The 25,931-nt window shown below is 43.6% G+C and overlaps 1 protein-coding gene and 1 non-coding gene across 2 annotated transcripts; one reads left to right on the top strand and one right to left on the bottom strand.

Moving 5' to 3' along the window:
- Window positions 1-1,064: 1,064 nt before the first annotated feature.
- vash2 (vasohibin 2) lies at window positions 1,065-24,197 on the top strand. Its single transcript, XM_070849652.1, has 9 exons — window positions 1,065-1,106; window positions 1,730-2,166; window positions 8,741-8,829; window positions 9,058-9,114; window positions 9,832-9,906; window positions 15,464-15,701; window positions 15,802-15,945; window positions 20,308-20,426; window positions 24,059-24,197. The coding sequence occupies exons 2-9, from the start codon at window positions 1,846-1,848 to the stop codon at window positions 24,126-24,128; spliced, it is 1,113 nt and encodes a 370-aa protein (XP_070705753.1). The 5' UTR covers window positions 1,065-1,106; window positions 1,730-1,845; the 3' UTR covers window positions 24,129-24,197.
- trnat-ugu (transfer RNA threonine (anticodon UGU)) lies at window positions 11,233-11,305 on the bottom strand. The gene has a single exon. It is a non-coding gene; the product is annotated as a tRNA-Thr (tRNA).
- Window positions 24,198-25,931: the final 1,734 nt, after the last annotated feature.

The raw sequence follows: 25,931 nt of genomic DNA on the forward strand, positions 1-25,931 counted from the left end.
TGTGTGTGGATAGACTTTTGCTGCAAGAGTAATTCTATGGTGTTCTACTTCGTCCAGTTATATTCTATTCTGAGAACTGATCCTCACAAGCACCTGAAAGTGAACAAAATGTGCACAAATCAACAGTTGCAGAGAGGGTCAGGTAGCCCCATTTGTTGCAGATACATCACTTGTTGACGTCTATCAGAAATCCACCAATCAGAGCGCGTCGTCTGTTCCAAATATGGTGAGGCGTACTCTTCGGCCCGCCCCTCTTTGTTGGCTCGACCAATGAGAAGCCGCCGAGCGCTGGCGCTGCCGTGGATACGGCAGAGAGATACGGGAGAGCAGTAAGCTACCAGCGCCGCTTTATCCTCACTGATTCAATCATGTGAGGGATTGAAGACGCCTATTTTTTTTTTTTATCAACATGAAGTCGGATTTTCTGGGGAGATTGTTGATAGCGAGGCGCCGTGCAGGCTGCTGACGGGAAGGAATGCTCACAGGAGGTCATTTTCCCGGACTGGGGTGGTGGGAGGCAACGGCCCCCGCAGTGTTGAGTAGCGTCAGCTAGCTAGCAAAATAGAAGGGCTTCCGGATGATATTTTCAAAATAAGGAGACTCGTGAGAGAACGATTGGTTTGGTCGACGTTTTTTAAAGATAATTCTGCAACCGACACACTCACCACGCTTACACGCGAAGAAGTAGTGGCTTTATGAGTGTGCTGTAACGATTATTAGGATGTATTCTTGATATCCGCAATATCAACAAACGTGCAGCTTTTATTTTGGTGGAATCTAACGTTAGTGTGTTCCGGTTTAACGGTTGTTAGCTCCTGCTAGCTTGACGCGCACAAGAAGGGGTGAAGTTACAAAGCCTCGAACCAAAACAAGACTTCACAGCCTGTGGTGGACAACGGCGGCTTGTTATGAATGGGACCTACCTCTTCTCGCCGTGTGTCTGTCGAGTCAAATGCCTTTTAAACGGCAGGATCCGACGGTTGTGTGAAGCCGGAGCCCCGGTGGAGAGCACGGCACTGTTGGATTAATAACGGTTGGGTTTTTTTTTTTCGGCGGATGGACTCAAACGACAAAATCCCTGATGTCGAAATGAACTTGTGCCTGTGGTGAGTTTGGAAAGAGGATTCCTCTCCGTAACAAGACATGTCTTTAATTTTGTGCATGCAATGTAGTATTGTATGATTTAAAAAAAGAAACTAGCATGTGTTTTTGTGCTCATGGAGGAGTTTATAGAGAGCCTGTCGATCTGCAGGGTCACTGAGGACTAAAACCACCTTGTCATTTGTTGATTTTTATTCTAATATCCTTAAACTTCATAGTGCATTTAACACCTTTTGCACCCTGCTGATTTTAACAAGCATAATCGGATTTTTTCTATCACCCAGTGAGCAACTTTAGGATGGTATGTGCGTCATTTTGGACCCATGATTTCTCTGCACATTTATGCTTTTTACAGTAATTGCAGGATTTCTATGAAAGAAATCAGTCTTGGTCGACTGTTGTCACACTTGGGAAGATTCTAGCCATGCTGTTTAAGCTTCGCTCCTCTTCCAAAATAGGAAATGCTCAGATCAACCTACCTTATTAAAGCACTACTGGGCCATTTATGGAAACATTTCCTCCAGCTGATCCTCGCAGTGCAGAAATTCAGCTGTATTTCAAAAAGCATGTGACATTTCTACCACATTTGAGGAAGTGAAATGTGTTCTGGTTTGTTTTATCCTGCCAGGTTTGTCCTTTAAGATCAACATGTACCGTCCAACTCTGACAAACAAGAAGAAGCTCTTGTAGCTGGAGGAGGATTTCCTGCCCCAACTTTTCCTCCTCCTGGCCCTCTTGGGAGCAATGACAGGACCCAACTCCCCAAGCCGGACCGGCACCTCCCCGGCCAAGCTCAGCAGGCACGGCCGGTCCAAGAGCACCAGCTCACACTGCCTCCTCCGCTGCAGCACCCAGGAGGAGTCCTCCGCCTCCCCCCCGAACAACAGCTCCAGGTCCCCTGGAGAGGAAGAGGAGAAGGATGGAGGGGTTCTGTTCTACGTCAACAGGACCGGTTTTCCCATCGAGAGCGTAACCTGGGAGAGGATGTGGTCCCATGTGGCTGCTGTGCACCCAGAGGGCCAGGAGATGGTGGACAGGATACGAAACGCCGCTTACCTTCCCAAGGTAAGCCAGCTGTGATTGGTTCATTCCTCAGTATTTGGATTTGTGGACAAACTAACATAATTCATGAGAAAATATTCTAACTTCAACCTCAAACGATGCTGCTTCCCTTGTCTGTTTGTTGCAGTATTGTTGACCAGTGCACCAATTAAAGGTTGTCAGCCCTGTTTTATAGCAGAACAAATATTTCCATTCATAGTAATAGATGCCTCATTTGCCCAAATCATCATATTAATATATATTTCTATGATTTATATCATCTGTATTCATATTTCAAGCAACAATATACATTTTCTAGCACTCAAACCACATCTACTTTGAGTCGTCGGGTAGTTTAAAGACTGATAGGATGTAACTATCACCAGTCAGTCTGTAAAAAATACATAAGAAGAAGAACGAGGCCAGTGGGGAAATGTGGCAGGGTTTCTTTGATTGTACTCCCCAGTGATGAATTATTAAACTCTGGATTAAGACATGAAAAATCCACACAACTGCACATGTGAGGTGTACACACAGCATTAGAGGTTCATGGGAGTGTTATTGGACCCTTCGTGAAGGGTGTCCTCCTTGAACCCATATGAGCTTCCTGTGGCTGATCTTATCAACTAATTAATATTTTCAGTGTCAGTTAGTCTGTGGATTACTGTTGTGGCGGATAATAGTAAAACAAAAATCACCATCACAGTTCCTAAGAGCCGAGGGTAACATTTTAAACATGTGTACCTGCAAACAAACTGCATCTTTTAATATTTATACCTCAAGGCGCTCCCTTTTCCCCGCTGTGTTCCTACTGTGCCGACGTCAATAGGGGAATTGCGAGTGAGGGGCTCAGTGTGGCTACGTGTGCTATGTTGGTGCAAGGGAAAGCGGAGAAATGTGGGGGTGTGTGTTTCTATGTGTTTATGTGTGTTCATAGTTGCATCACCTAAGTGTGAATGTCAACCTGTTTTCACGAATACACACACACTCTCGGGTGTACACTCATCCTCAGACACACACGGTCACATTGCCATGACAACAAATGTGCTAAATTGGGGTGGCAGACCTGTCAAATTATGTTACATCTGCTTTTTGGGTTTTTCACAGTGTGTGTGACTCATTGTGACTCCCAACTCCCACACATGTCAAATACACACACCTTTGCACCATCATAGTTTGGCTGTAGCTTAACAGATACTGTATGTATGCTTTAAAACAACCAGGAGCTTAAACAACAAGGATAAACAGGTTAGACAGTGCAGTGAAAATTCACTACTACCTTTATAAGCGTAAACGGAGGTTCAGACCCCAGTTGCAGTAACTCCCCACTCTGCGCCGTGTCCTTGAGTAAGACATCCTGAAGTAGAGCTGAAATAACGTGTTCACTAATAGATTAAAAACAATGGCTGACAAATTAATTATCATTAATAACTGATTGAAAAACACCAAACATTTGCTGGGTCCAGCTTCTTAAATGTGAAGAGTTGCTGCTTTTCCCAGCTTTACATGATTGTAATTTTAATAATTTAGGTTTGGTTGATTGGACAAAAGATATTTTATACACATCACCTTCAGCTGAGAGACATCAAACACAGACTAAACTATTACTGGAAAAAAGTAATCAACAGATTAATCAATAAGGAAAATAATCCTAAACTGCTCAGGCACATTCAGTCAGTAGTAGTAGCAATAGTTGTGATATCATCAGTACTAATAGCAGAACTTGTAGCAGCAGAACACACATAACTCATTGAAAGACAAAAATACGTGCGACTGGTTCTTCGGGGTGAATGAAATGAAATGAAATGGCGCCGCCACGCGCATGACGCCCATCTGTGTCTGCTGCTACCGAGGCCTCTCAGCCCAGATTTTTCTCATGCTTTTCCCATCAGCGATTTGGATGAATGCTCGTTGTGTTTGGGGCTGTGGAGGAGGGAATCTGCTCGTTGTTTAGCTCTACTAATTGGCCATGTGGTCATTAGTGACCCGGATGGCCGGCAGTGCCAGAATCCCGTACTGGACAGAAGGACGGCAGGAGGGCGTGTGCACACAAACAAACACACCAACGTAGAAAAACTGGACATGTAGAACGCACACACACACACACACACATAAGCCACTTGTCTGTATTGTCTATATATATATATATATATATATATATATTTATAGATCATAATCAGGTTTGGATCTGCTGCTCGTGAATATCTCTGTAAAGTTTGAGCCAACTGTAAAGCCGCTACACTTGGCACAGTACAGGCGCCGTGTGAGCGCGCCTAAGGTGTCAGTTGGTTTATGCTGCAGTGCTGATGTATTGTTGATATGTAACTTGACCCTGGTGTGTGTTTCTGTGTGGATGTGTGTGTGTGAGATGGTGTGACAGCAGGTGGTTACCACACTGACCCAGATGGGTTAACGGTGCCTATAGAGAGGGAAGAAGGAAGAAAGGGAGGGAAGAGGAATAACTTTGGGACAAACTGTCATATGAGATATGCGGCAAAACGTCTATGAATCAGGATAAATCAGGAGACTGTCATTATGAAAAGGCTGGTGTTGGTTTTTGAGGATTTTGAAATGCATTTCAGCTGCTGTTTGTCACATTTAACAGTAATAATGAATCATCATAGGCATCTACAGATTTACCACGAACAAATGGTGAGAAGAGTTACATTGTCAGCCACCAGGTCAGTGTTGTGGGGTGATGTGATGATTACTGTGGGATACAGATCAGAGAGTACACAGAGTTATAGGATGCTTTCAAATGCAACGCGTGGTGCCTCCAGGAAGACTTAACTACAGTCTACATCAGCGTTATTGTCAGTAACTACAGTTCCTGCTGCCACACTTTGTGCCCTCATTAATAGAATTGAAGTCTTGGCGCAGGGAACAAATAATCCCTCTAACACAATCTGGGTAGTGGATAATCTCTGGATACAAACTGGGCCACCTAAAGGACTTTTAATGGGAAACGAAACTGGCTAGAACTCGTCTGGGCTAATGTCTCCCTCAAAGCTCTGTAAACTAAACTAGCCGCTATTCACTTTCCAATTCTTTCTGAGGCTTTCACTCTTCACTTGTTGAGTGTTTTTAATTTGAAATAAAACATAAAAGGCCCATAAACCACACACGGCGTGCTACATGTACACTGGACACCACAAGGAGAACTAACTGTGCAAAAATAGATGCTGTCGCCAAAAAAGTAGGGTAAAAGTTGTTTTTAATTTCCATAATCCATTGTAGTCCCATTGTTCTGGAGTGAAATGTTTTGGTTCAAGCTGTGACAATAGGCTTTTCTTCTGGATGGCCTCAACAGATTACATCTAAACTAGACATTTTTAACAGTAGAACCAGCTCGACAGCATCAAGTGCCACAGCAGTGTGACAGGTGGAGCCATGTCACTGTGTTTTCATGGGCTGTCTTAGTGAATATGACACTGCCATTTTGTTCAATTCAGGATACAAATGGCGTGTTTTGGATTGGACGTGGATATGTATGGACGCCTGCCAGCATGGATTAGTTTAGGCAGATGTGCTCAGTGGCAAAGAAGTAGAGACTACACCAACAGTCCTCGGGAAAAGGCTGCCATCACTTTCTATATAACCAAATAACCAAATACAAAGGGTGATAGCAAGAAACAGGGAGTCTCATGTCGAGTCTCGTGGATCATGCTGGATCATTTGTCTCACTTACACACACACACACACACACACACACACACACACACACACAGAAAGGCATTCCTCGGGATGTCCCGCTCTAAAGATATCTTGACAGCAGGAAATACGATCTGTCTGTCTCCCTCTCTCCATCTGGCTCAGTTGTTTCCATTTTTAATGCACACAGAGCAAAAGTGTTTTAAAGGTCACAGAGGGCGTCTTCACCTCAGAGGTCCTCTCAGAAAAGGAGAAAAGTGTCTGCTGAGCTGTTAGCTTTTAAGTTAAACTGCATAAACTGTTGGCAGCTATAAAAGGGAAGAAGGGAATATAAAAGGGAACTTCTTTTACTTTGCCTTCATACTTGTGCGACTCCCACTGACCTTTTAGTTTTTCTTTCCCCAGCCACCTTCTGCTCCCCATCCTCCATTTCCGCTCAACGATTCAAAATTCATAAAAGGAGGGTTATAACCGATACTCCAAGATATCCATCTTTTTTCTGTCTCTATCTGTCTCTGGTTACAGCCCCCCTGTTTTTTTTTGTCTGTGCTGCTGGGTGGGTCAGGTTGCCAGCCTGCCTCCTTGCTCTGGAGTAGGGAGCTGTTGGGAGAAATAGATAGAGCTGGGGAAAAAAGGGATGAGGAGGGAGGATTAAAAAGACTGGATGACATGAGAGAAGAGGGAGAGATGAGAGCGAGGAGGGAGAGGGAAGGAGAAGGGGAAGGAGGAAAAGGCAGAGGGGAAAGAGAAGAAGGATAGGGGAGAGTTTAGTCATTTAGCTGCTTCTGTCTTCGCAGGTGATTTATGTATGTTCACACTGCACCTTAATATCTGAATCCTCATGAAACCTCCCGTCTGTAAGTTCACACACAGGGTGAATATGAAAGTCTGCGACAGCTCTAGGTGCCATCATTCCCTGACATTTTCAAGCATCATAAAACTTCATCAGGCGTAGTGCTGACTTTCCATAAGAACAGTTTTTGGGGTTGTGGACCGCTGAGATGCAGCATTTTACATTTCATGCTTTATTTCTTCATCTTCGCAGTGGTTGTGTTGTCAATGTTGTCCCAAATGTGAAATAGACACACTGAATGGTGAGATGGCTGCTGGTGCTGACTGAAACTTCGCCGTGCTGCATTTAAAATCGAGCCTTTTTGTATGGAAGTTCTGCACTGCGTGCGACGCCGGGCAGCAGAAGGATGGCAGCCCAAACTGCTGTTCCTCTGTAGCAGAGAGAGGAGAGGGGGGGATGATAAAAGTGAGAGATCACCAGTCATCTCCCTCCCTGGCCCAGCATAAAGCAGCTTTAGATTGTGTGTGTGTGTGTGTGTGTGTGTGTGTGTGTGTGTGCTGATGCAGCCAGTATATTACACCCTAGTGAGGATTTCACTACATAGGAGATTATGCGGCAGTAAAACCTGCTATTTACTGGTCTTGGCTGGCTGGCAGGCTGGTTTATGGACTGAATGACTGGCCTGACAGCTAGAAGAGTGACCAGTTGGCTAATTTCTTTACTCGGTCAATGACTGACTGACAGCTTGACAGGTTGATCTACTGTCTACTTGTATTAAATGAGTATCTGAGTGGCTAAATAGCTGCTGTATTGGCTGAGTACCATGTTGAATATCTGTGTGAATGGCCGACTGCAGATGAAATTCTGCTTAAGCTTCTCATTGTGAGTTTTGAAGGTCCTTGGGTGCCGTTAAAAGCTTATATGAATGTGTTTTTGTTTGCATGTGTGAGGAATGAGGACGTTTTTTTTTTTTTTTTGTAAAATATCCACAGTGTATGTGTAAGTGTGTGTGTGTGTGTGACGATGTATAAACACTTTATTTAAATAAGTGCATTTTAATAGATCGCATGTGCAAGTCACAAGTTTTATACCAGGATCCTAACATGCATCAGGGCCTCCATGTTGTCCTCTTGTCTTCCTCCTCAGCTCTCCTTTTATTCTGTAAATAAACAGTGACACAAGAACCCACAGGAAATGATAGGGCTGCTGCTACAGTTCAACCTTCCTGCACACACACACACACACACACACACACACACACACACACACACACACACACACACCACAGCGCCTGTGTGTCAGAGGAAGTGTCGGTTTTTGTTCAACCCTGACTCACTCTGTGCTGCTGTGGTCATGTCCTATAGTGAAGCCGCCTCTGTTTCCTCTCTGAAATGGTTCCTATTGAGGTGAAACGTCTTTAGAAACAGCCGTGTGTTTTTTTTTTTTTTACTCTCACCACAAACCTGCCTCCTCACAATGTGTGTGTCTGTTTGCCGAGCGGTCTGAGATGGTGCACACCACATAACTCCGACAATCTGGCTTTGAGGCTGGCCTTTGTTATGTGTCATACATCTCTTTATCATGGCTGTGGCTACCCGCTGTCAGATATCATATACAGATTAAACACATGGGGTTTGTTTGTGGCACAGTAGCAGTGGTGATGGTAGCTGTAGAAATAGCTGTGTTATTGTCTACCTAGCAAGAATAACTGTTGGAGATGGAAAACAGATTTTACTACATTTCTGCGAAAATTAAATGACCTGCAGTTGTTGAAAATTTAAAGTTATATTGAATATTAAAACCAAATGTTTCCTGTATTGCCTAATGGCATCTGTATCAGCTGTTAGAAACACAGAGGTCTCAGAAAGCACCTGCTTAGCACCTTTAGCTAGTGAACTAGTTACCAATAACATTCTTTGCTAACTGAGTTTTAACGTTCTGTAATGTGAGAGCAGTCTAACGACTTGACTAGTGTAGCCAGTGTAAATGTTTTCCAGCTGTGGTGGAACATCAGTGATTGTCGACAGTAAGAGCTGTAATGAGTCACAGATTTTATAGATGGGGGGGTCTGAATGTTAACACATGTCGATTTGCTGGAAATAATCTCTCTCCCTCTTTCTGTCTCTCTCTCTGTCTCTCTCTCTCCCTCCCCAGCATCCTGTTCCATCGGTCCCGACCTTCAAACCGTCCATGTCGGTCCCAGACTGGCTTGTGGCCATCCAGAACTACATGAAGGCTCTGCAGTATCCTTTAGCACAAGCACGACACACAGCAGCACACGCTGCCATGACAACACGTGTCACGGAGAGAGCTACACCTGTCAGGTGGAGTTAGCCTGGGTCTCACCACACCTGATGTCTCTGCAGACTGTGAAGTATGGAGACACCAACTTCAGGAACACTCTGTCAACAATGGAGGGACAGATAAACGACTAAAACTAAAAATCCTGTCATCCTTAACATTTCTATCAGATACAACCACACAGGAACCCAGTTCTTTGAGATCAAGAAGAGTCGTCCACTGTGTGGGTAAGTGGGCTGCAGCTTTCTAAAGGACATGCAGTTACAGTGTACTTTGATTATCAGAATCTTAAGGTAAACTATTTACCTTAAAACCATCTCATCAAGGTAAAAACCTCAGCAGAAAAGGCTGTATGTCCGTTCTGATGAATAGAGATTTCTTCTGCATGCATGTAGTTGCTGTAACAAAGGGCTGCCTATTGGTTAGTTTGATTAAAGGGCAGAGTGCTGCAGTGAACAGGCAGACCACATACCGTCACCTTTGACCTCCCAGTAGAGGTGAAAAGGCTCAGAAAGCTCACCGATGGAGATCAATAACAACATGACATAACACTGAAGCCTTTAATGTGGTTTATAGATGCATTAGTTTGGAATGTAACAAAGTATGAAATGAAAAATATAATACAGTTTGAATTTTAAACTTCAAATGACTGCGTTGAAAATAACAAGTCTATCTCCACATCTCTCATCTTTCCCTCCTCCTCTGTCTTACTCTCTCCTCCCCCCTTCATTTCCCTTTCGCTCATCCTTCCCTTGTCTCCTCTTCCTGTTCCTCCACCTCCTCCTCCTCCTCCTCCCCACCCTCCTGCTGCTCCTCTTCGCCTTTGCCTGTTCTCCGCTCCTCCTTCGGCACCTCTTCTTCTTTTTCCCTGCCTCCCACTCTCAACCTTCTTCCTTCCCCTTCCTCCTCTTCATCTCCTCAACGTCTTCCTCCTCCTCCTCCAGGTTAATGGAGACGGCAAGAGAGATGATCAGAGAGTCGTTGCCAATCAAATGTCTCGAAGCCGTCATCTTGGGAATGTATCTTTTCCTGCACACACACACACACACACACACCAAGCGCTGGGTCATAAGGTTATTTTGTTATCTGTGGGTGAAATCAATGAGACATGTTGCTCTAATATCCTAATACCCCCCCACCACTGACACCCTTTCCAGCTCTTACTGAACTGTGTTGCTTGGCAACAAGCCCTCTTCAAAGTTTAACCCCCTGCCACACACACACACACACACACACACACACACACACCCTCACAAGCTTAGTATTATCCAGCAGAGCTTAAATTTGAAAGCACCAGTTTCTATGGTTTTTTCCAGAGCTTCAATATCTAATTTCCAGAAAAACTGCCTTTTTTTTTTTTTTTGTCTGAATGAGAAACTGTTCATGATTATTCACTAGTGGCCAAATACCAGAGTGCTTGTTTCACTACAAAGTCAGTGGTTGCTTTTAGTCATTATGTCTCGATATGGAGCAGCAGCGGCCAAACATCTGTTGAAGCAGGCTCTTCATCGTTGGCCCCTGATGTTTTTTAGCACTCTATTATCTGTCTGGTCGTGTGGATGCAGTCTTACTGTATGGTCACACATTAAATTCCACATTATGGTTGCTTCATTTGATCAGCAGACGATGTGAAACATACAAATGTGTCTGTTATCACACTGTGGAGGTCTGCTGAAGTGAAAGCTGGCCACTGTCCGTGTTTATAATGTTGGCAATTTGACAATTCAGCCTCAAACAAATGTCGATCTCATTGGAAACCTTTCAGGGAACCAGGGAAGTGCTGCAGTGATAAACTGAGAAATCACTTTAACAGATTAACGTTCTTTATTTTGATGATTTATTTTTGATGATTTGCTCTTATTGTTTAATAAAAAGCGGCCATGATCTGATCCAGTAGCCCCGTCGATCAGATCACATCAGCTTTGTGGTCGGAAGGTGAGATATAAAGGAGTTAATGTGTGGTATGTGGTGCAAACGTGTCAACAGAGGAGAGTTTTCTGTGTTTCTGCGAAAGGCTGGTCCAGTTTCACATGTGCTAGTTTCAGTGTGGCTTTTCTCGGGGGCTGTCGGGGTGGCAGCTGACAGTGACTTTAATTGAGACTGGCTTTAGCCTACAGATGAAAGGAGGACGGAGGGAGGGAAATGGAGAAAGTGCAGAGGAAAAAGAAATAAATCAAGGGTGAAGAAAAGAAGGGAAATGTGAGAAAAGGAAGGAAAACCTTGTGAGTTTGTTGCTGCGTGCCCTTTGAACAACCTCCCAGTGTCTCAATCATGCCAGTGAGGGACAGTGTTTGTGCAGTGTCACCTTTCACCGGCTCCTGAGGTCATCCTCTGAAAAAAACAGCAGGCCCCAGCGAGAATTGAACTCGCGACCCCTGGTTTACAAGACCAGTGCTCTAACCACTGAGCTATGAGGCCTAGCTTTTCAATGAAAAGACTTCGACCAACCTTTCGTACAGTAACAGGAGGGGAGGACACACCCTGCTTACATACTGAGAGTTGTTAAGATAATGAGATACCAACCTAACCAGTTGACTGTGTGAGTGACTTCATATCTTTGCTGCGTGTTATTGTCATTAGAGTGAGTTTTAATAATAAAGAGAGACGCAGCATTAGACGGCAGGAGTAGATATAGAGAGCTTGGACAGAGAAGAAAAGGGCCGAATAGCAAAAGTTGCTGTAGCTCGTGGCGGTTGGAGCTGTCTGTCCTCCCATCTGCGTGTCAGGCTTCGGTCCGTCCTCTGCCGCCGGTTCCTTTCCCTCCCTGTTAACAGTGATCTGACTTCTCTCCAGGATATTCAGGGTTCATCTTGGCACACTCCAGCTCTTTGTGTGTTTGACTCTGTGACTCATTGTATTAACCATCCCTGGCTGTGACCGGTGCTTTGTAGAATAAGACTGGAGTACAAAGCAGCATCCAGTTGAATAATAATCAGAGCACAAGCTTGTATCTTTCTTCACAGTTCTTTTTTTTTTTTTTGAATTTCACAATTTAAATCAACACGAAAAAAGAAAGTAAACACCATTCCTACCCCACAACGAACATGCTCCACCCTCTGCTGTCGCTCGATGAAGCTAAACTTGCTCAGTCTCATAGGGGAATGTTCTGCATGGTTTACATTCAAATCAAACTGTACACAGTGAAAGACCATAGTCAACACAAGGCACTTTGTAAAATGAAAATAAGAAATGAAAAGCATTCAAAGAAGATGATAATTAATTGTCATTCCTGTTATTTATTCCTGTGCTTGCGTGAAGGGTTTTTCAAAGAATGTCAGAAAAGACGCCAGATTTGAAAAGTATCAGGAGGCGCGCCAAGACGGGAGTAAAGGCAGCGATTTTATGGCTCCCCCGCAAATAACTGCATGCCTTCACGATGATCCCAAACGATGACATAAGAGGGTTTGTGTTGATTTTAACTGTTGGCTCATTATTGCAGAACTTTTCTAAGTGAAGTCACAGAACACTACAGCAAGAAGCTAATGCATAAAGACAGCATTAAGCCTTTAAATGGATACTGACTTACTATACCTATATTTAGACACGGCAAACAGACTACATGGCCAAAAGTATGTGGTCACTTAAACATTATACCCATACATGATTGCTGAAAATCTCCCAAATCTTCCAAAATCACAGAACTTGCTCCCACTTAGGGAGGCTGGCTGAGGCCCATGTCATTCCTGTTCATCGGTGTTGGATGTGGTTGAGGTCTGTGCAGCCCAGTCAATTTCTTCCGTGCCAAGTTGGGAAAAAAACATGTATTCTCAGCTCTGTAAAGGGAGCATTGTTGTTTTAAAAACAGGAAATGTCCTTCCCCTATTAGTTACCACTAAGTTGGTAGCACACAGTTTGTTGTTATGTTATTTACTATTTAAACTAGTGCAGGCCATGAGAGCAGCACAAGGCTCGTCTGTCTATATACTATATATATTTCAAGACCCAAACTGCTGCTGAAGAGACCCGGAGTTTGCTTATGATGAAGATGAGGAAAGCACATGACTCCCTGTGAAAAGGCACCGCACCTAAAGGGGATTTTACGCCTTTTCCCTCATTTTCTTATCTCGAATCTTGGCGCTTTGAAAATGTAGCGAGGAAGGGAATGTAGAGAGGAACTCGAGGAAGAGAGGGGAGAGGCTGGCGAGAGAGAGAGAGAGAGAGAGAGAGAGACGGTGTTATGTGGATGGAAAAAGGGAAAGCAATAGTGACAGAGAGCCTTGCATTATATCTACAGATAAGGTTTCTAAGATGTGTTTTTGATGTTTGCAAAACGACAGAGAGCGCTGACTCTGGGATTATTATTCTAACTTTCAAAGCGTGTGTAAAGAAAGAGACGTGATGTACTCATCGGCTCTGCGTCTAAAAAAAAAAAAAAAAAAAAAAACTCAGCAACTCTCCCGTAGTGGTTTCTATGGCAACAGAGGGGGAGAGACCTACTGTTAGCGGCGTCACATGTCATCCTTTACAGGAAGTGTGTCTAATGACCCGTTCATTAGGGAGGAACAGCAGCGTGTGTTGTGTGTCTGCAGGCTCGGTGTACAGTGTTTCTGGAGTCAGCTGTAGGTGGTCAGCCTCAAGCTTCTCTCAAACATTAACATTTAATTTTATCGCCGCAGCAGTTAATGTAATGCCGAGTGTGTGTGTTTATATGTGTGTGTGTGTGTGTGTGTATTTTAGTCAGTGTGACATCTGATAATTCATCTCTCAACAAGCTGCCTTTATGTATCCGTCATGATCACTTGTGCTTAGGAAGAAATGCAACAGAGACTGCATTCAGATTGTGATGACGCTCGTGAAACTGCTCACTAAGTTAGCTCACAGAAATGCTGTGAAACTTGATTATTATTTTCTGATGTAAGACAATCATCCACACGGTAAAATAACAATGTGTTTCTTTACAGTGCCACTGAGTCAAGCTACATACAGGATGATTTTAACGGTTTCCTGATTCTCTGGATTGCCTCAGACTGTATGTACTCATTTACAGTGATTCATTTTAGCAGCACACAGAATTTAGAAGCTGGTAAAGGCGCTAAGTGTCTTCGCTCAAAGCGGTTAATTACAGTTTTGTCGTGGGCTTTGGATCATTACATGTTAAACGATGTTAAAACGTCCTCCGTGTTGCCTGCAGGCAGGCCTTCGCCGAGCTCTTGCTCTCGATGTCAGCCATGTGACTTGGAATGTGTCATTTGGTGACATTTGCTGGCTCCATGGCTGTTGTTCTATTGAATAACTGACTTGACAGTTAACTGATAATTATTCTGTTGTTAAGTCTGTTATTCAGCTGAACAACGGCTCTAGAGCCAGGAGGAGGGGCGGTTCTGTGGAGCTCTGGCATTGTTCATTTGCATATGCCACTGACTTTGTAATGATACAAAGCCGGTTGAAAATTGGCAAAATTTGCCTCTGAGGACACTTTAAGTCTGTGGAGGTTTGGTGGTTTCCTCATGCAGAAGGCCAAACACTCCCTGGTCAGGACTGTGCTCTGCTTTAACTCTGCAGGCTTCCTCACAGCACAGACACACACATGCACTCTTGTTGACGTACATTGGAATGTGTGTTTGAGATCGGTGGTCTATCAGTGGCCCTTTGTGAATATTTGATGGAAACATGGCAGCGCTGTGGCATCCAGGCTGCTGAGGTGACAGGCAGGCACTCTGGCCAATGACAGGCCTCCCTGGACAGGACAGAGCAGATGGTTGGCTGCTGGCTGACAGAGATACTGTCCAGGTGTGTGTGTGTGTGTGTGTGTGTGTGTGTGTGTGTGTGTGTGTGTGTGTGTGTGTGTGTGTGTGTGTGTGTGTGTGTGTGTGTGTGTGTGTGTGTGTGTGTGTGTGTGTGTGGTAGCACAGATTACAGTTGGATCCCTCTCAGTGTTGAACTCCATGAAGCTGGGCAGTCCACAGCATGAGAGCTGACTAAATATAGACCCTGTTCAGCTATCATTTGGACTCATTTTCAAGTTTTTAAAATGTTATCATGGGTTGGACCAGTTCTTGTAACATAGAACTTCCCTGCAACAGAAGCATTATTAAATTCCTGTTTGAATCCATCATGAAAACAATGTGAAGAGGTGCACATAATTCCCCCATATCTCCTAGTGAGGTGTCAACACACACACAGCGAACATGTGAGTTGTCATCCCCTCAGGCTTCTACTGGTACCCGATAGCTCATCTATCCTTCTGTCTGTTTTTCTTATTAAATAAGAGAAAAACACAACGGTGAATCAGACATTAAGTCAGGCTGGAGGAGCCACACACACACACACACACAGAGGCAGTCACAGTCATTGTTTACCCTGTGGCATTTTCATAGCATTGGCCTTCTGAGAGCCAGACTGAATCTAAACTCATATGACTCAGGCTGCTCTGCTGTGACCAAGTCCAAACAAACACACTTTCACTTTCATTGGTTTGTGCTCAAATGTTTTTATTTCAGGTTTGCAGTCAAAGTGTGTCTGTGTTAGTTCATCTAACAAGTTTGACTTGTGCAAACTAAAATACAACATTTCAGACAGCACCGACAAAAACAAAAAGCCCTCCACATCCTTCCTTAACTCAGCTGTGTCGCCCAGCTACCTGACCAACGGGCTGACGTCTCTCGAGCGCTTCCCCATCAGCTTTAAGACCCAGTTTTCGGGCCACTGCTTCCACCACGTTGTGCTGGGCGTCTACTGCAACGGCCGCTATGGATCACTGGGCATGAGCCGTCGCCAGGACCTGATGGACAAACCACTGACCCACCGCACACTGGGGGAACTGGTGGCCGAGTTCGAGAGCTCCTACAAGAGATACCAGCACACTCTGAAGAAGGTAAGGGAGGAAGAGGAGGATGGAGACGGGTGATGGAGGTCGTATTAATGGGTGAATCATTAAGAGCGTGCTTTTTTTTTTTAACCCTTGTCCCTCTTAGGTGAAGATCGGCCTGTATGTGCCTCACGATCCCCACGTCTTTCAGCCAATCGAGTGGAAGCATTTGGTGCTGAACGCGGCCCGCCTGGGAGCTCAGGAGATGAGGAAGGAGCTGGAGAAACATGGCCGGGACATGAGGATGAAGGTACGTCCTGTGTACACATACACTCGAGGGTTTAATGTGTTGATAAAGACTTTCTTATTCCCAAAAACCAACACCGTTTTCATGTAAAAGAAATCCAACTATAAAGATTTTTCCTCTGTATTTTCTGCACTGGGGCCATAAAAAAGATGAAACACAAATCAGTTGATCATGCTTGATATTCAGAAACTGATAAAAGGTAATTAATAAGATTAATAAGTAAGATTAAAGTTACGGGTCTGCAGCAGACCGCCTGTGTTAATCAAACATTAAATCCATTCTATTTTTAATAAGCGGTATGCATGCACCAGGATCAGAAATGAATGTGTACTCAGAACAAAAATGCCCCTGTAGGTACAAATGTCAGCCAGCTCCCTAACAGTATCCCTTTATGTGCTTCAGAGTAGTTTTCTTAAGAGGGGAAGTAAGTGAGCGGTCTGAGGCAGGAGAACAAAACTGACACCATTTCATCAGGGGCACAGGAAAATAGAGACAGCACACAAACCATAACAGAAACCAACCAGGATGGTAATAACTGAACAGAATAAGGCGAAAATGAGTTCAGGATTAGTGGACCAGTTTCCAGGAATGACGGCTCTTAGTGGTGCTACTAATGGGGTGTTTATTTGCCAAAACCATGACATAACCTAAACCTTTAACCACTGTAAGCTTTACAAAATATTCATTTTTTATCTTTCTTATTACAGCCTTTGGTCCTGCTGGCGTTTTTGTAAATGTGGTAACAAGCTGTATTCACAGGGTGTCTTAAACTTTGTATAACAGCCAAACTGGCAGCGAAGAAAACAGAAATGGGGATTTATTCATGTTGTGTTAAGCTTTAAATAAATGACGTTAGTGGATGATAACATATCAGGTATAGACTTAATCTGTACATGACCAAGACCAAATGTCTCTAGTGATGTCAGTTTTTGAGCCACAAGTCCAAAATGTGTCCTGAACAGACTCGGTAAGAGTTTTTTATTGGCCCAGCCGGGTGCCTTTTGTTCTGTAATGTCAAACTGAAGCAGGTGTTGATGACTTGCAGCCTTTAGAAGGGCGACGAGTCAGCAGTCAACAACGGCATAAAACAGTCAGTAAAAATAGGGGGAGTCACTGCAACCATGAGAGGTTGTTCAGCATACTGGTATAAATGTGCACAAAAAATGTGAGGCTGATCGGCCCAGTAGTCTTAGAGATTAGCCAAGGACACACACACACACACACACACACACAACCAAACTTATGCCTGGCAGGGACAACGAAGGAAAAGATCATGTCTCTCAAAATCAGATCAAGGGGTCCAAACTTGACCTTTTAGAGGAAGTGAAATATCAGTTTGAATAAAAACACACAATCATGATGCGCACGCTAAACAAACACGTTACATCAACAACAACACCTGATGCTGCTCATGAGGGGACTCTTGAATCCTTAATGTTGAATTCCTCTTAATGAAAGAGTTTGGTCCGGACCTGCTCTTTATGGAAAGCAGTTATGAATTGGCGCTGTATAAATAAAGATTGATTGATTAATTGATCGACTTTGCATGTGATTGGATGACCCATCTGTCTAACACAGGATAACTTGAACCAATCAGATGAACAAACCATATAATATAGTTTAAACTCGTCGTTTGAGTTCATTTTTGTCTTTGTGTTTTTTTTTACATGGAGTTCAGTCTTAGTGTCTTGTGTTGTGATGATCCTGGCAGCTGAACTCAGACTCTGAACAAGGGAAACACTTTTACTATACTTTTCCATGAGACCAGAGATGGATGTAGTTTCCTTTGAGCTGAACATGGAATATAATCTGTCAGGAATGATTTGGGGCATGATGGGGAAGGAAGGAATGTGTGAGTGAGTGTGTGTGTGAGTGAATGTGTGAGTGTGAGAGATGAAGAAAGACACGGACACGCGGGTTGTTTGAGGTTAAATGTTTTATGAAGCCTTGGATTTTTATTTATTTTCTGTTTTTTTTTAATGCTTTCTTCCTGCCCTGATGCATATTGCTGCAGCACATGTAGTTCCATGTAGGCGATGTGTGAGTCTGTATATGTGTGTGAGTCTGTATACGTGTGTGAGTCTGTATGTGTGTGTGAGTCTGTATGTGTGTGTGAGTCTGTATGTGTGTGAGTCTGTATACGTGTGTGAATCTGTATATGTGTGTGAGTCTGTATACGTGTGTGAGTCTGTATACGTGTGTGAGTCTGTGTATGTGTGTGAGTCTGTGTATGTGTGTGAGTCTGTATACGTGTGTGAGTCTGTATACGTGTGTGAGTCTGTATACGTGTGTGAGTCTGTGTATGTGTGTGAGTCTGTATGTGTGTGTGAGTCTGTATATGTGTGTGAGTCTGTATATGTGTGTGAGTCTGTATACGTGTGTGAGTCTGTATACGTGTGTGAGTCTGTGTATGTGTGTGAGTCTGTATGTGTGTGTGAGTCTGTATATGTGTGTGAGTCTGTATGTGTGAGTCTGTATGTGTGTGAGTCTGTATACGTGTGTGAGTCTGTATACGTGTGTGAGTCTGTATACGTGTGTGAGTCTGTGTGTGTGTGTGAGTCTGTATGTGTGTGTGAGTCTGTATGTGTGTGAGTCTGTATGTGTGTGTGAGTCTGTATGTGTGTGTGAGTCTGTATGTGTGTGAGTCTGTGTATGTGTGTGTGAGTCTGTATGTGTGTGTGAGTCTGTATGTGTGTGAGTCTGTATGTGTGTGTGAGTCTGTATGTGTGTGTGAGTCTGTATGTGTGTGTGAGTCTGTATGTGTGTGAGTCTGTGGTTGCGTGTGAGATGCCGGTGTTGAATAGCAGTATATGGACTGTGCTGCATGTAAGCAAGATACTGTATGTAGGTCAGCAGGTTTGCAGCTGTCACACACACACGATGCACATGAAAACACTGACACACACACACACACACACACACACACACACACACACACAGTCAGACGCTGGTCAGCTGTGTAGTGTTTTGTGAGACTTTGGGCTGATATCCAGAGAATGTGAATTTATTATAGACTTTGGTGTTTGTGCATAACGCTCATGTGCTTCTGTCTTTATAAACGCCTGGTTTAGTTGCAGACTTTGACAGTGAGACGTCCTTTTTCTTCTTCCTCCTCCTCCTTGATTAAGGTTTAGCATTAGGTTTATGTTGGTGGCTATGAAATGCACGCAAAGTCTCATTCTATACTGTGGTATAGATGCTAAATATGCATTTTGACAGTAACACACTACCAGACCACAGCATCGAGGACTGGATCTGAACATTCAGGGTTTAAAAATTGAAAGCTTAGACAAAGCCGCAGGAAGTGAGGACGGAAACACACACACACACACACACACACACACACACACACACAGGAACACACACAGGAACACAGACCTGTATATCTGTCAGGACCACATGACGACATGGGACCAGCTGTCTTCCTGACTTTTGCTTTATCCGGGAAAACTTGCCATCCGTGTCCATCCTGCCCTTTTTTTCTTCTCTCCTCCCACTTAATGATAGTTTCACATTCCTTTAAATTGTATGTTCTGCACAATTTGGATGTCACAGCAGTTTTTCGAGATTGAGGGAGATTAAGAAAAGAATGAAACATCACACGCGTGCTCGTGCACAGTCGGGTTGTTTTTCTGAGGTCCCATTCATGGCGGCTGCACTTTCTGCCCCGCAGCTGAATAGGAGCAGTGGTCGCTGGCTAGCATCGTTTGAATGCCTGAAGGAGTTCAGCAGCTCCTTGTGAGGGTTTAGCAAGGGTGTAAAGAGGAAACCAGCATGTGTCCTGTGCGTTAACCATTTTCACCGGCTGAATGATTTTATGACTTTTGCGGCGGTTTGATTTGTTTCCTGATGACCGCACTGTCTCCATGTAGAGCTGAGAGGATCATTCAAGTCAAAAGTGTGACAATTTGCTGCTATTTTCTGTTTCAAATTATTGTAAACTGCATATCTTTTGGTTTTGAACTGTTGAGCAGACAAAACAAGCAAACTTAAGATGAGACTGTGTTTTATCACAGTCTGACATTTCTTTTTTTAGACCGTGTGATTAATCAGGAAAATACCACATGAATTGATCATTTTGGCACTGTGGGACATAGAAATATAAAAACAAGCTGACAGCAACCATGAATCATTGGCTCATTAATCTAAGAAGGATAACACTCTCCTCTCAGCTCTAGTTTGGTCTCCACCAGTTCCACTGTGTGTCTGCAGGCCGTGTACACTGGGTTTGTCAGAGCTGATGCCTGAAAATGAGAGCAGTGAGACTGAACCGCACAGTAAACAGGTTTAAAACCAAAACAATGAGATAAGAGGCTGAAATGTAGTGATACTGACTGTCATTGCTTTGGGATTCTCCTTTGTCAGATCCTTAAATCGTCCAGCGCCCAGTCACCAATCAAGGAGCGGAGCCGGGGGAAGTCCTTATCACCACGGCGACGACAGAGCAGTCCCCAGCGAAGGACCACTCACCGCAGAGACAAATCGTGAGTGTTTCCCACCACATTTTAGCAGATTCTTAGTCAGACAGACTCCTTCAGACCTACCGTGACTTCACCAGTGTTTGAATGGTGAATTTTATCAACCCTCGTCTGTTCCTTCCTTCCTTCCTCCTCTCCTCCCTTCCCCCCACTCCCTTGTTCTTTGTGGCTCTGCTCTTCGGGTCAAGGAGAGTTTAGACTTCAAGTGCGTGTGCGTGCATGTGTGTGCGTCTTTCTTGCTGACAGATCAGTATTATCACCAGGCAGACGAGTCCTTGTTCTGTTCAGCTGACACTAGGCGTTGTCATCATCATGGTGTGTGTGTGTGTGTGTGTGTGTGTGTGTGTGTGTGTGTGTGTGTGTCAGCAACACTCAGCAGCAGAGTGTCTCTCTCTTTCAGTCTGAGTAGTAGGATGTAAGGCCACTGAATCAGAGAGAACATAATACCAAACTCCATAGAGAAATATGTAAATTTAAAGCCTCCTTTCTCAGTGGCCACCATACACATATTAAGGAACATTACGTAAGATCAAAACCCATCACATTTCTTCTGACTACATTCCTGGCAATTGAAAGAAAATTGGAAACAGGCCATGTGTGTGAAAATCTCTCATTTTGAAGCAGTCAAAACAAGAGAAGTGTAAATTAAGTAACATCTAATATAATCAATGTGATATATTAAAGACTGTTAGATGAGAAACTGTTAAATTTCTCACTTTAAAGCCAAATGGATGAAATTCTTTCAGACTTAGCAGCTCTTAAAAACAGGGTGACTCACCACTCCGATTCAGTGGCGAGGACACTTTGACACACGCACACAGATGCAGGATGCTGAGTGTGTTTGTGTGTGCCGTCAGCTGTGTGGTGGGATGTAACACAATCTGACTTGGATGACAGCTGCAACCCAGCCGTACTGCAGACTCACCACAAACACACACACACACACACACACACACACACACACACACGCTGCACCAGAGTTAGTGACACTCCCGGTGTTGCCAGTCGACGTGGCACTGATGACCTTTTCTTATGAGAAGCTCGGACCGGCTTAGCTGTCCAATTATTCAGGAGTGTGTGTGTTTTTAAAAATAAGCAACACAAAAGGGAGGCATTACTTCTTAATCCTTTTTTAGTCGCCTAAAATCAAATCATCTCTGCTATCAAATGATGTCGAAGTGAAGCAGTTATTAGATCATTTGAAACAACAAATGCAGCTCAGCTGTAAAAGCACTGTGTGTGTCTTTGGTTTGTCCCTACATGAAAACGTAATGCAAATGAAAGAATTTGTCAATTGAACCTTAATCATCAGAAAACTATTAAGCAACTGTTTTGAGAATCAGTGGCTTTTTTCAGTTATTTATCGAGCAAAACATGTCCAAACGTTTCTGGGTTCAGCTCCTCCAAAGTGAGAATCACTGCTTTCCCTGTTCTATATCTTAATATACATTTAGTGACGTCAGCTTGTGCTCAGGGAAACTGTGATGGACATTTTATAGACCAAATGATAGGCAGGTTAATCAATATTGACCAGTTATTAGTTGCAGCCTTATTATGTTGATAAGAAATGCACATGCCATGTTATGGGAGTTGTTTTCCAGAGAGAAGATTTCTGTGATTTCTCAGGAATCCAGTAGTTTTCTGGTTCAAATACTAAAACTCAAGACAGCATGTAGCGTTTCAGTGTGGAGGCCAGGAAAACAATAGAAAAGGAGGGAAAATGATTTAGCAGTTTAAATTAGTTCAGAGAAGTCATGAACCTGCATTTAACCACCACGCCCCCTAGTGTTGAGTAATGATGATCTCAAAAATAGATTTTAAAAAATATTTCTAGAACTAGAAATCTTTTTAGATCCAGTTTTTTTGTCAACTTCATATCTTCTACTTTAGATAAATGATTATGTTTGATTTATTGGCAAGTCCAAGCCTCAAACTTAATACATTTAAATATTATACATTTAATACAGTTAAAATCTGTGCAGCTATGATGCGATGCAGACACACACACACACACACACACACACACACACACACACCAGGCATATGTTGCTGCACCAGATTGTAAAAACTTGTGTAAGATGCAGATGAACAGAAATCAAGTTTATTTCATTCGACAGGTGCTTCAAAATAAAAAATAGGCAAAGATCATACATGATAAAAACATGTAAAGAGATATTATATATACATTTAAACATAAGAGAAGATGTATGCAAGATAGACAAAGGACTTTTTTTCTCTCGGAGTCAAATGAAATGTGAAAAAGTTTCCTTATTAGCTTAAATGTGCTTCGTTTTCCCTGCAGGGTTCAGTTTCATTGATTGTTCTTTTAATCTCCATGAAGGTGAATGGTCTCGTCCGATCAGAGAAACAGTTTGAATGATCGGGACACTGCAGAGCAGCACATTACCACTTCAAACCACTCAAATGTGGCACTTAAAAAGCCATTACTGTTATCAACAGAGCACTTACACACTTAGCAACATGTTGCCACTTCAGACAGACAAGTCCTCCACAGACGGCGTAATAATCTGCTGCTGCTGCTTTAAACAGCAGAGAGCACGGACACTTCAACAGCACGGGGTTATTCCAGCAGCATGAATAAGGCGTTTCAGGGGGCTGTTATCAGCGCCGCCTGCTACACGCAAACAAAAACACAACACACAGCTAGATTAAAGCAAAAAGGGGCTTTTAGCTGGTTATGAAACAGCCTCAGTTTATCACCGATGCCTCTATGTGAGCTACAAAAGCTAACGAGACCATCAGTGAGAAGACTGGCCGGTTCTGTTCTGTCATTCTAAATGGCCGTCCCCCGGTCTGACCAGAAGAGCCCGTGTTCACATGTTACAGCTGAAAGGAGGCAGGAGGACAGTTTGCTGTAGAGAACTTTAGTTTTACTCTTAGTTTTTAATTTCAGTAGTTATATTTTGTGGTTATGGCTGATGCTGCAGGATCAGCAAAAAGAAGAGGGAAAGAACTGAAACAAAAAAAGCTAAAGGAGACAGTGAAGAAAGGCTTTCTTCTGGTTAATAGGTCTGTTTTATTTATTAAATACATTGTTAGACGCTACTAAAACAGTTTACTTCATGATCATGCTGAGGACATAAATAAGTATATTACCTCATCACTATTCATGCTACAGCAGATGTGTTTAAAAAAAAGAATTATAGTATTAAAAACAAGCTGCATCTTTCTGTCTCTTCCTTCCAAAACAAATCCAAGCGCTGGCCAGACCAACATGTGAACCACAGGAGATGATGGTGCTTTTGTCCACAGGGCCGCTAAAATGTACAGAACATGAAGAATCCTTGTAGCTGCTTTAAGTGAAATAAGATTCTAAAAAATAGTTGTATTTAATAAATGACGGAAACCATTGTTGAACATGGTTTTAAAGCCTGGTGCACTAACTGGGGGCTTAGCACCACCCAGGTACAACCAAACGCCTCCTCCCCACTGCCGAGGAAAACCCCAGAGGAAACACTGTCAAACTACTAATAGGGACGATACTCTCAGATTCATTAGTTTGGAGACAGGTGGGGTCTGCGCCAGTGTTGTTCTACTGTGTAACAATTAGGGACAAAGTCACAGTGCTTTTATCTCAGAGTGGGAGATCTGACGGTTTTCTGCTCTTTGTCTGTCAGGCCGGCGTCAGTAGAGAGGAAACCTCCGGAGCTCAGCACGCTCAACGACGGCTACCAGATCCGCATCTGATCACCTGCTTCCCCTCCCAGTCGTCCCAGATGTGTCCAGCCACCCTGATCCAGCCGTGTCTACCTGCCACCTGTGTGTTTTTTTTTGTGAGGAGAGGAGTCACCGCAGCAGCTGACGAGGTGGATGATGAGCACAAAAACATGTTACAGGAGCTTTTCTAGGCTGAAACAGGAAGAACTTCTTCTGAGACTCGACAGTTGGCCTGGTTTTAATACTTCACTGTTGCTGTTGTTTACCTGATTGTTAGCAGTGATTTCCTGACAACCGCCTCGTTGTCTCACTCGGCCTGAGAGCGGCTGCTCTTTCTGTGACACCGACACATTTCAGTCATGTAGCTAAAGCGCTTACGTTGTCCAGAAGAAGTGATTTCTAGCATTTCAATCAACTGGAAGTTAGAGATCTGTCGTGTCCCGGCAGCAGATGAAAACTAAACCCCCTCAGTGAGAAGGAAGCAGGAGAGTCACAGGTGCGCTTGTTGTTACCCCGCTCAACTACCACAGCACTCCAGCTTCTTCTTTAAGTCCGAGAAGATCGAAGAAATGTTCAGAGGTGAAGTTTTAGATACACTTTAACTTCCCCAAAACGTCAACGCAAACCAACAGCAGTTTGAACATGATGAGTAAGTAGACTTCCACATACTGATTCTATTGATCAGAGGTCCTCTCTCTCGCCCCGAGTGCAGAATAAGAGAGAAGACGTTCGATAAAGTATGCAGGGAAATCAAAGACGCAGAGACGATGGAGCGGAAAAAGGACAGATAAAAGAGAGGGAGAGGAGGTGGAGAGGAGGGACCGGAGTGAAGAGAGAGGATTCACTGCAGAAAATCAGAGAACGATTATTAAAGCACTGCAGCAAAGCCCTTCCTCCTCTTCCTCCTCTTCCTCTGCCCTCTGTTGACACACATACCACAGCTGTGTTTCCTCCCCAGCTTTGACATCACACTCCAATACAAGCTCGTATTGGACGAGAAGTCAGCAGACACAATATCTGATGTTACCCATGAAGACAGAAGTGCACGCTCAGCATGTCTGTCAACTCAAATAAATAATGGCGGGGGCTTTAAATGACAGACGCAGTTATTAGCTACCAAAATAGTTTCTGTTGTTATTGATGACCTCTGTCGCTTAGCAGCAGGTCAAGCTGACAGATGTTCTTAAAGGAGGAGAAACATTCTGTTACACCAACATGTGCTCATTTTTCTGCCAAGTCCTAAAGAAGTGAAGTGCAAATATTACTTTTGTGTAACACAGATTTTTTTTCTTTTGTCATCTCTTTAATCAACCTGTGGCCGTTCAGTATTTCCAGAACAAGCGGGCTGAAGGCAGGTGGATGTCAGGTGGAGCCAGACCATGTGTTCACTCAGTAAAGTAACACACTGTAAGCCGGCTGGCCGCCGCCTTCACAGCTGGAAAAATAAAAATGACTCAGCTGGTCCAAGTTCAGCTGCAGCCACTTTGTCCATTCAGACAAACAAGGAGTGAAGGCAGATGTTGTAACAACGGTCTCATTCAAGGCAGATCTATGTGGCAGAGGGGTGTAACACTCTGTGCACGCTGTCAGTGAATATTAGAGGCAGTCAGGATGTTTCAGTCACAAATGAAATACTTCTCTATCTGCGGCCTTAAACTTAAAACTTGTGTTTTAAAACTCTGAAAACACACAAATCAAAAATGTAGGATTTAGAGCAGAGGGACGCTGCTGGTATTTTGCAACACGAGGGAGAAAATCTGCTCTGTTTTGTGTTTGACAACCTAAAATGTTAATGCAGATTTTAATCAGTAACTCATCATTTCAGTCAGTCAG

This window comes from Pempheris klunzingeri, chromosome 18 (genome assembly GCF_042242105.1).
Source record: "Pempheris klunzingeri isolate RE-2024b chromosome 18, fPemKlu1.hap1, whole genome shotgun sequence".
Taxonomy (NCBI): Eukaryota; Metazoa; Chordata; class Actinopteri; order Acropomatiformes; family Pempheridae; genus Pempheris; species Pempheris klunzingeri.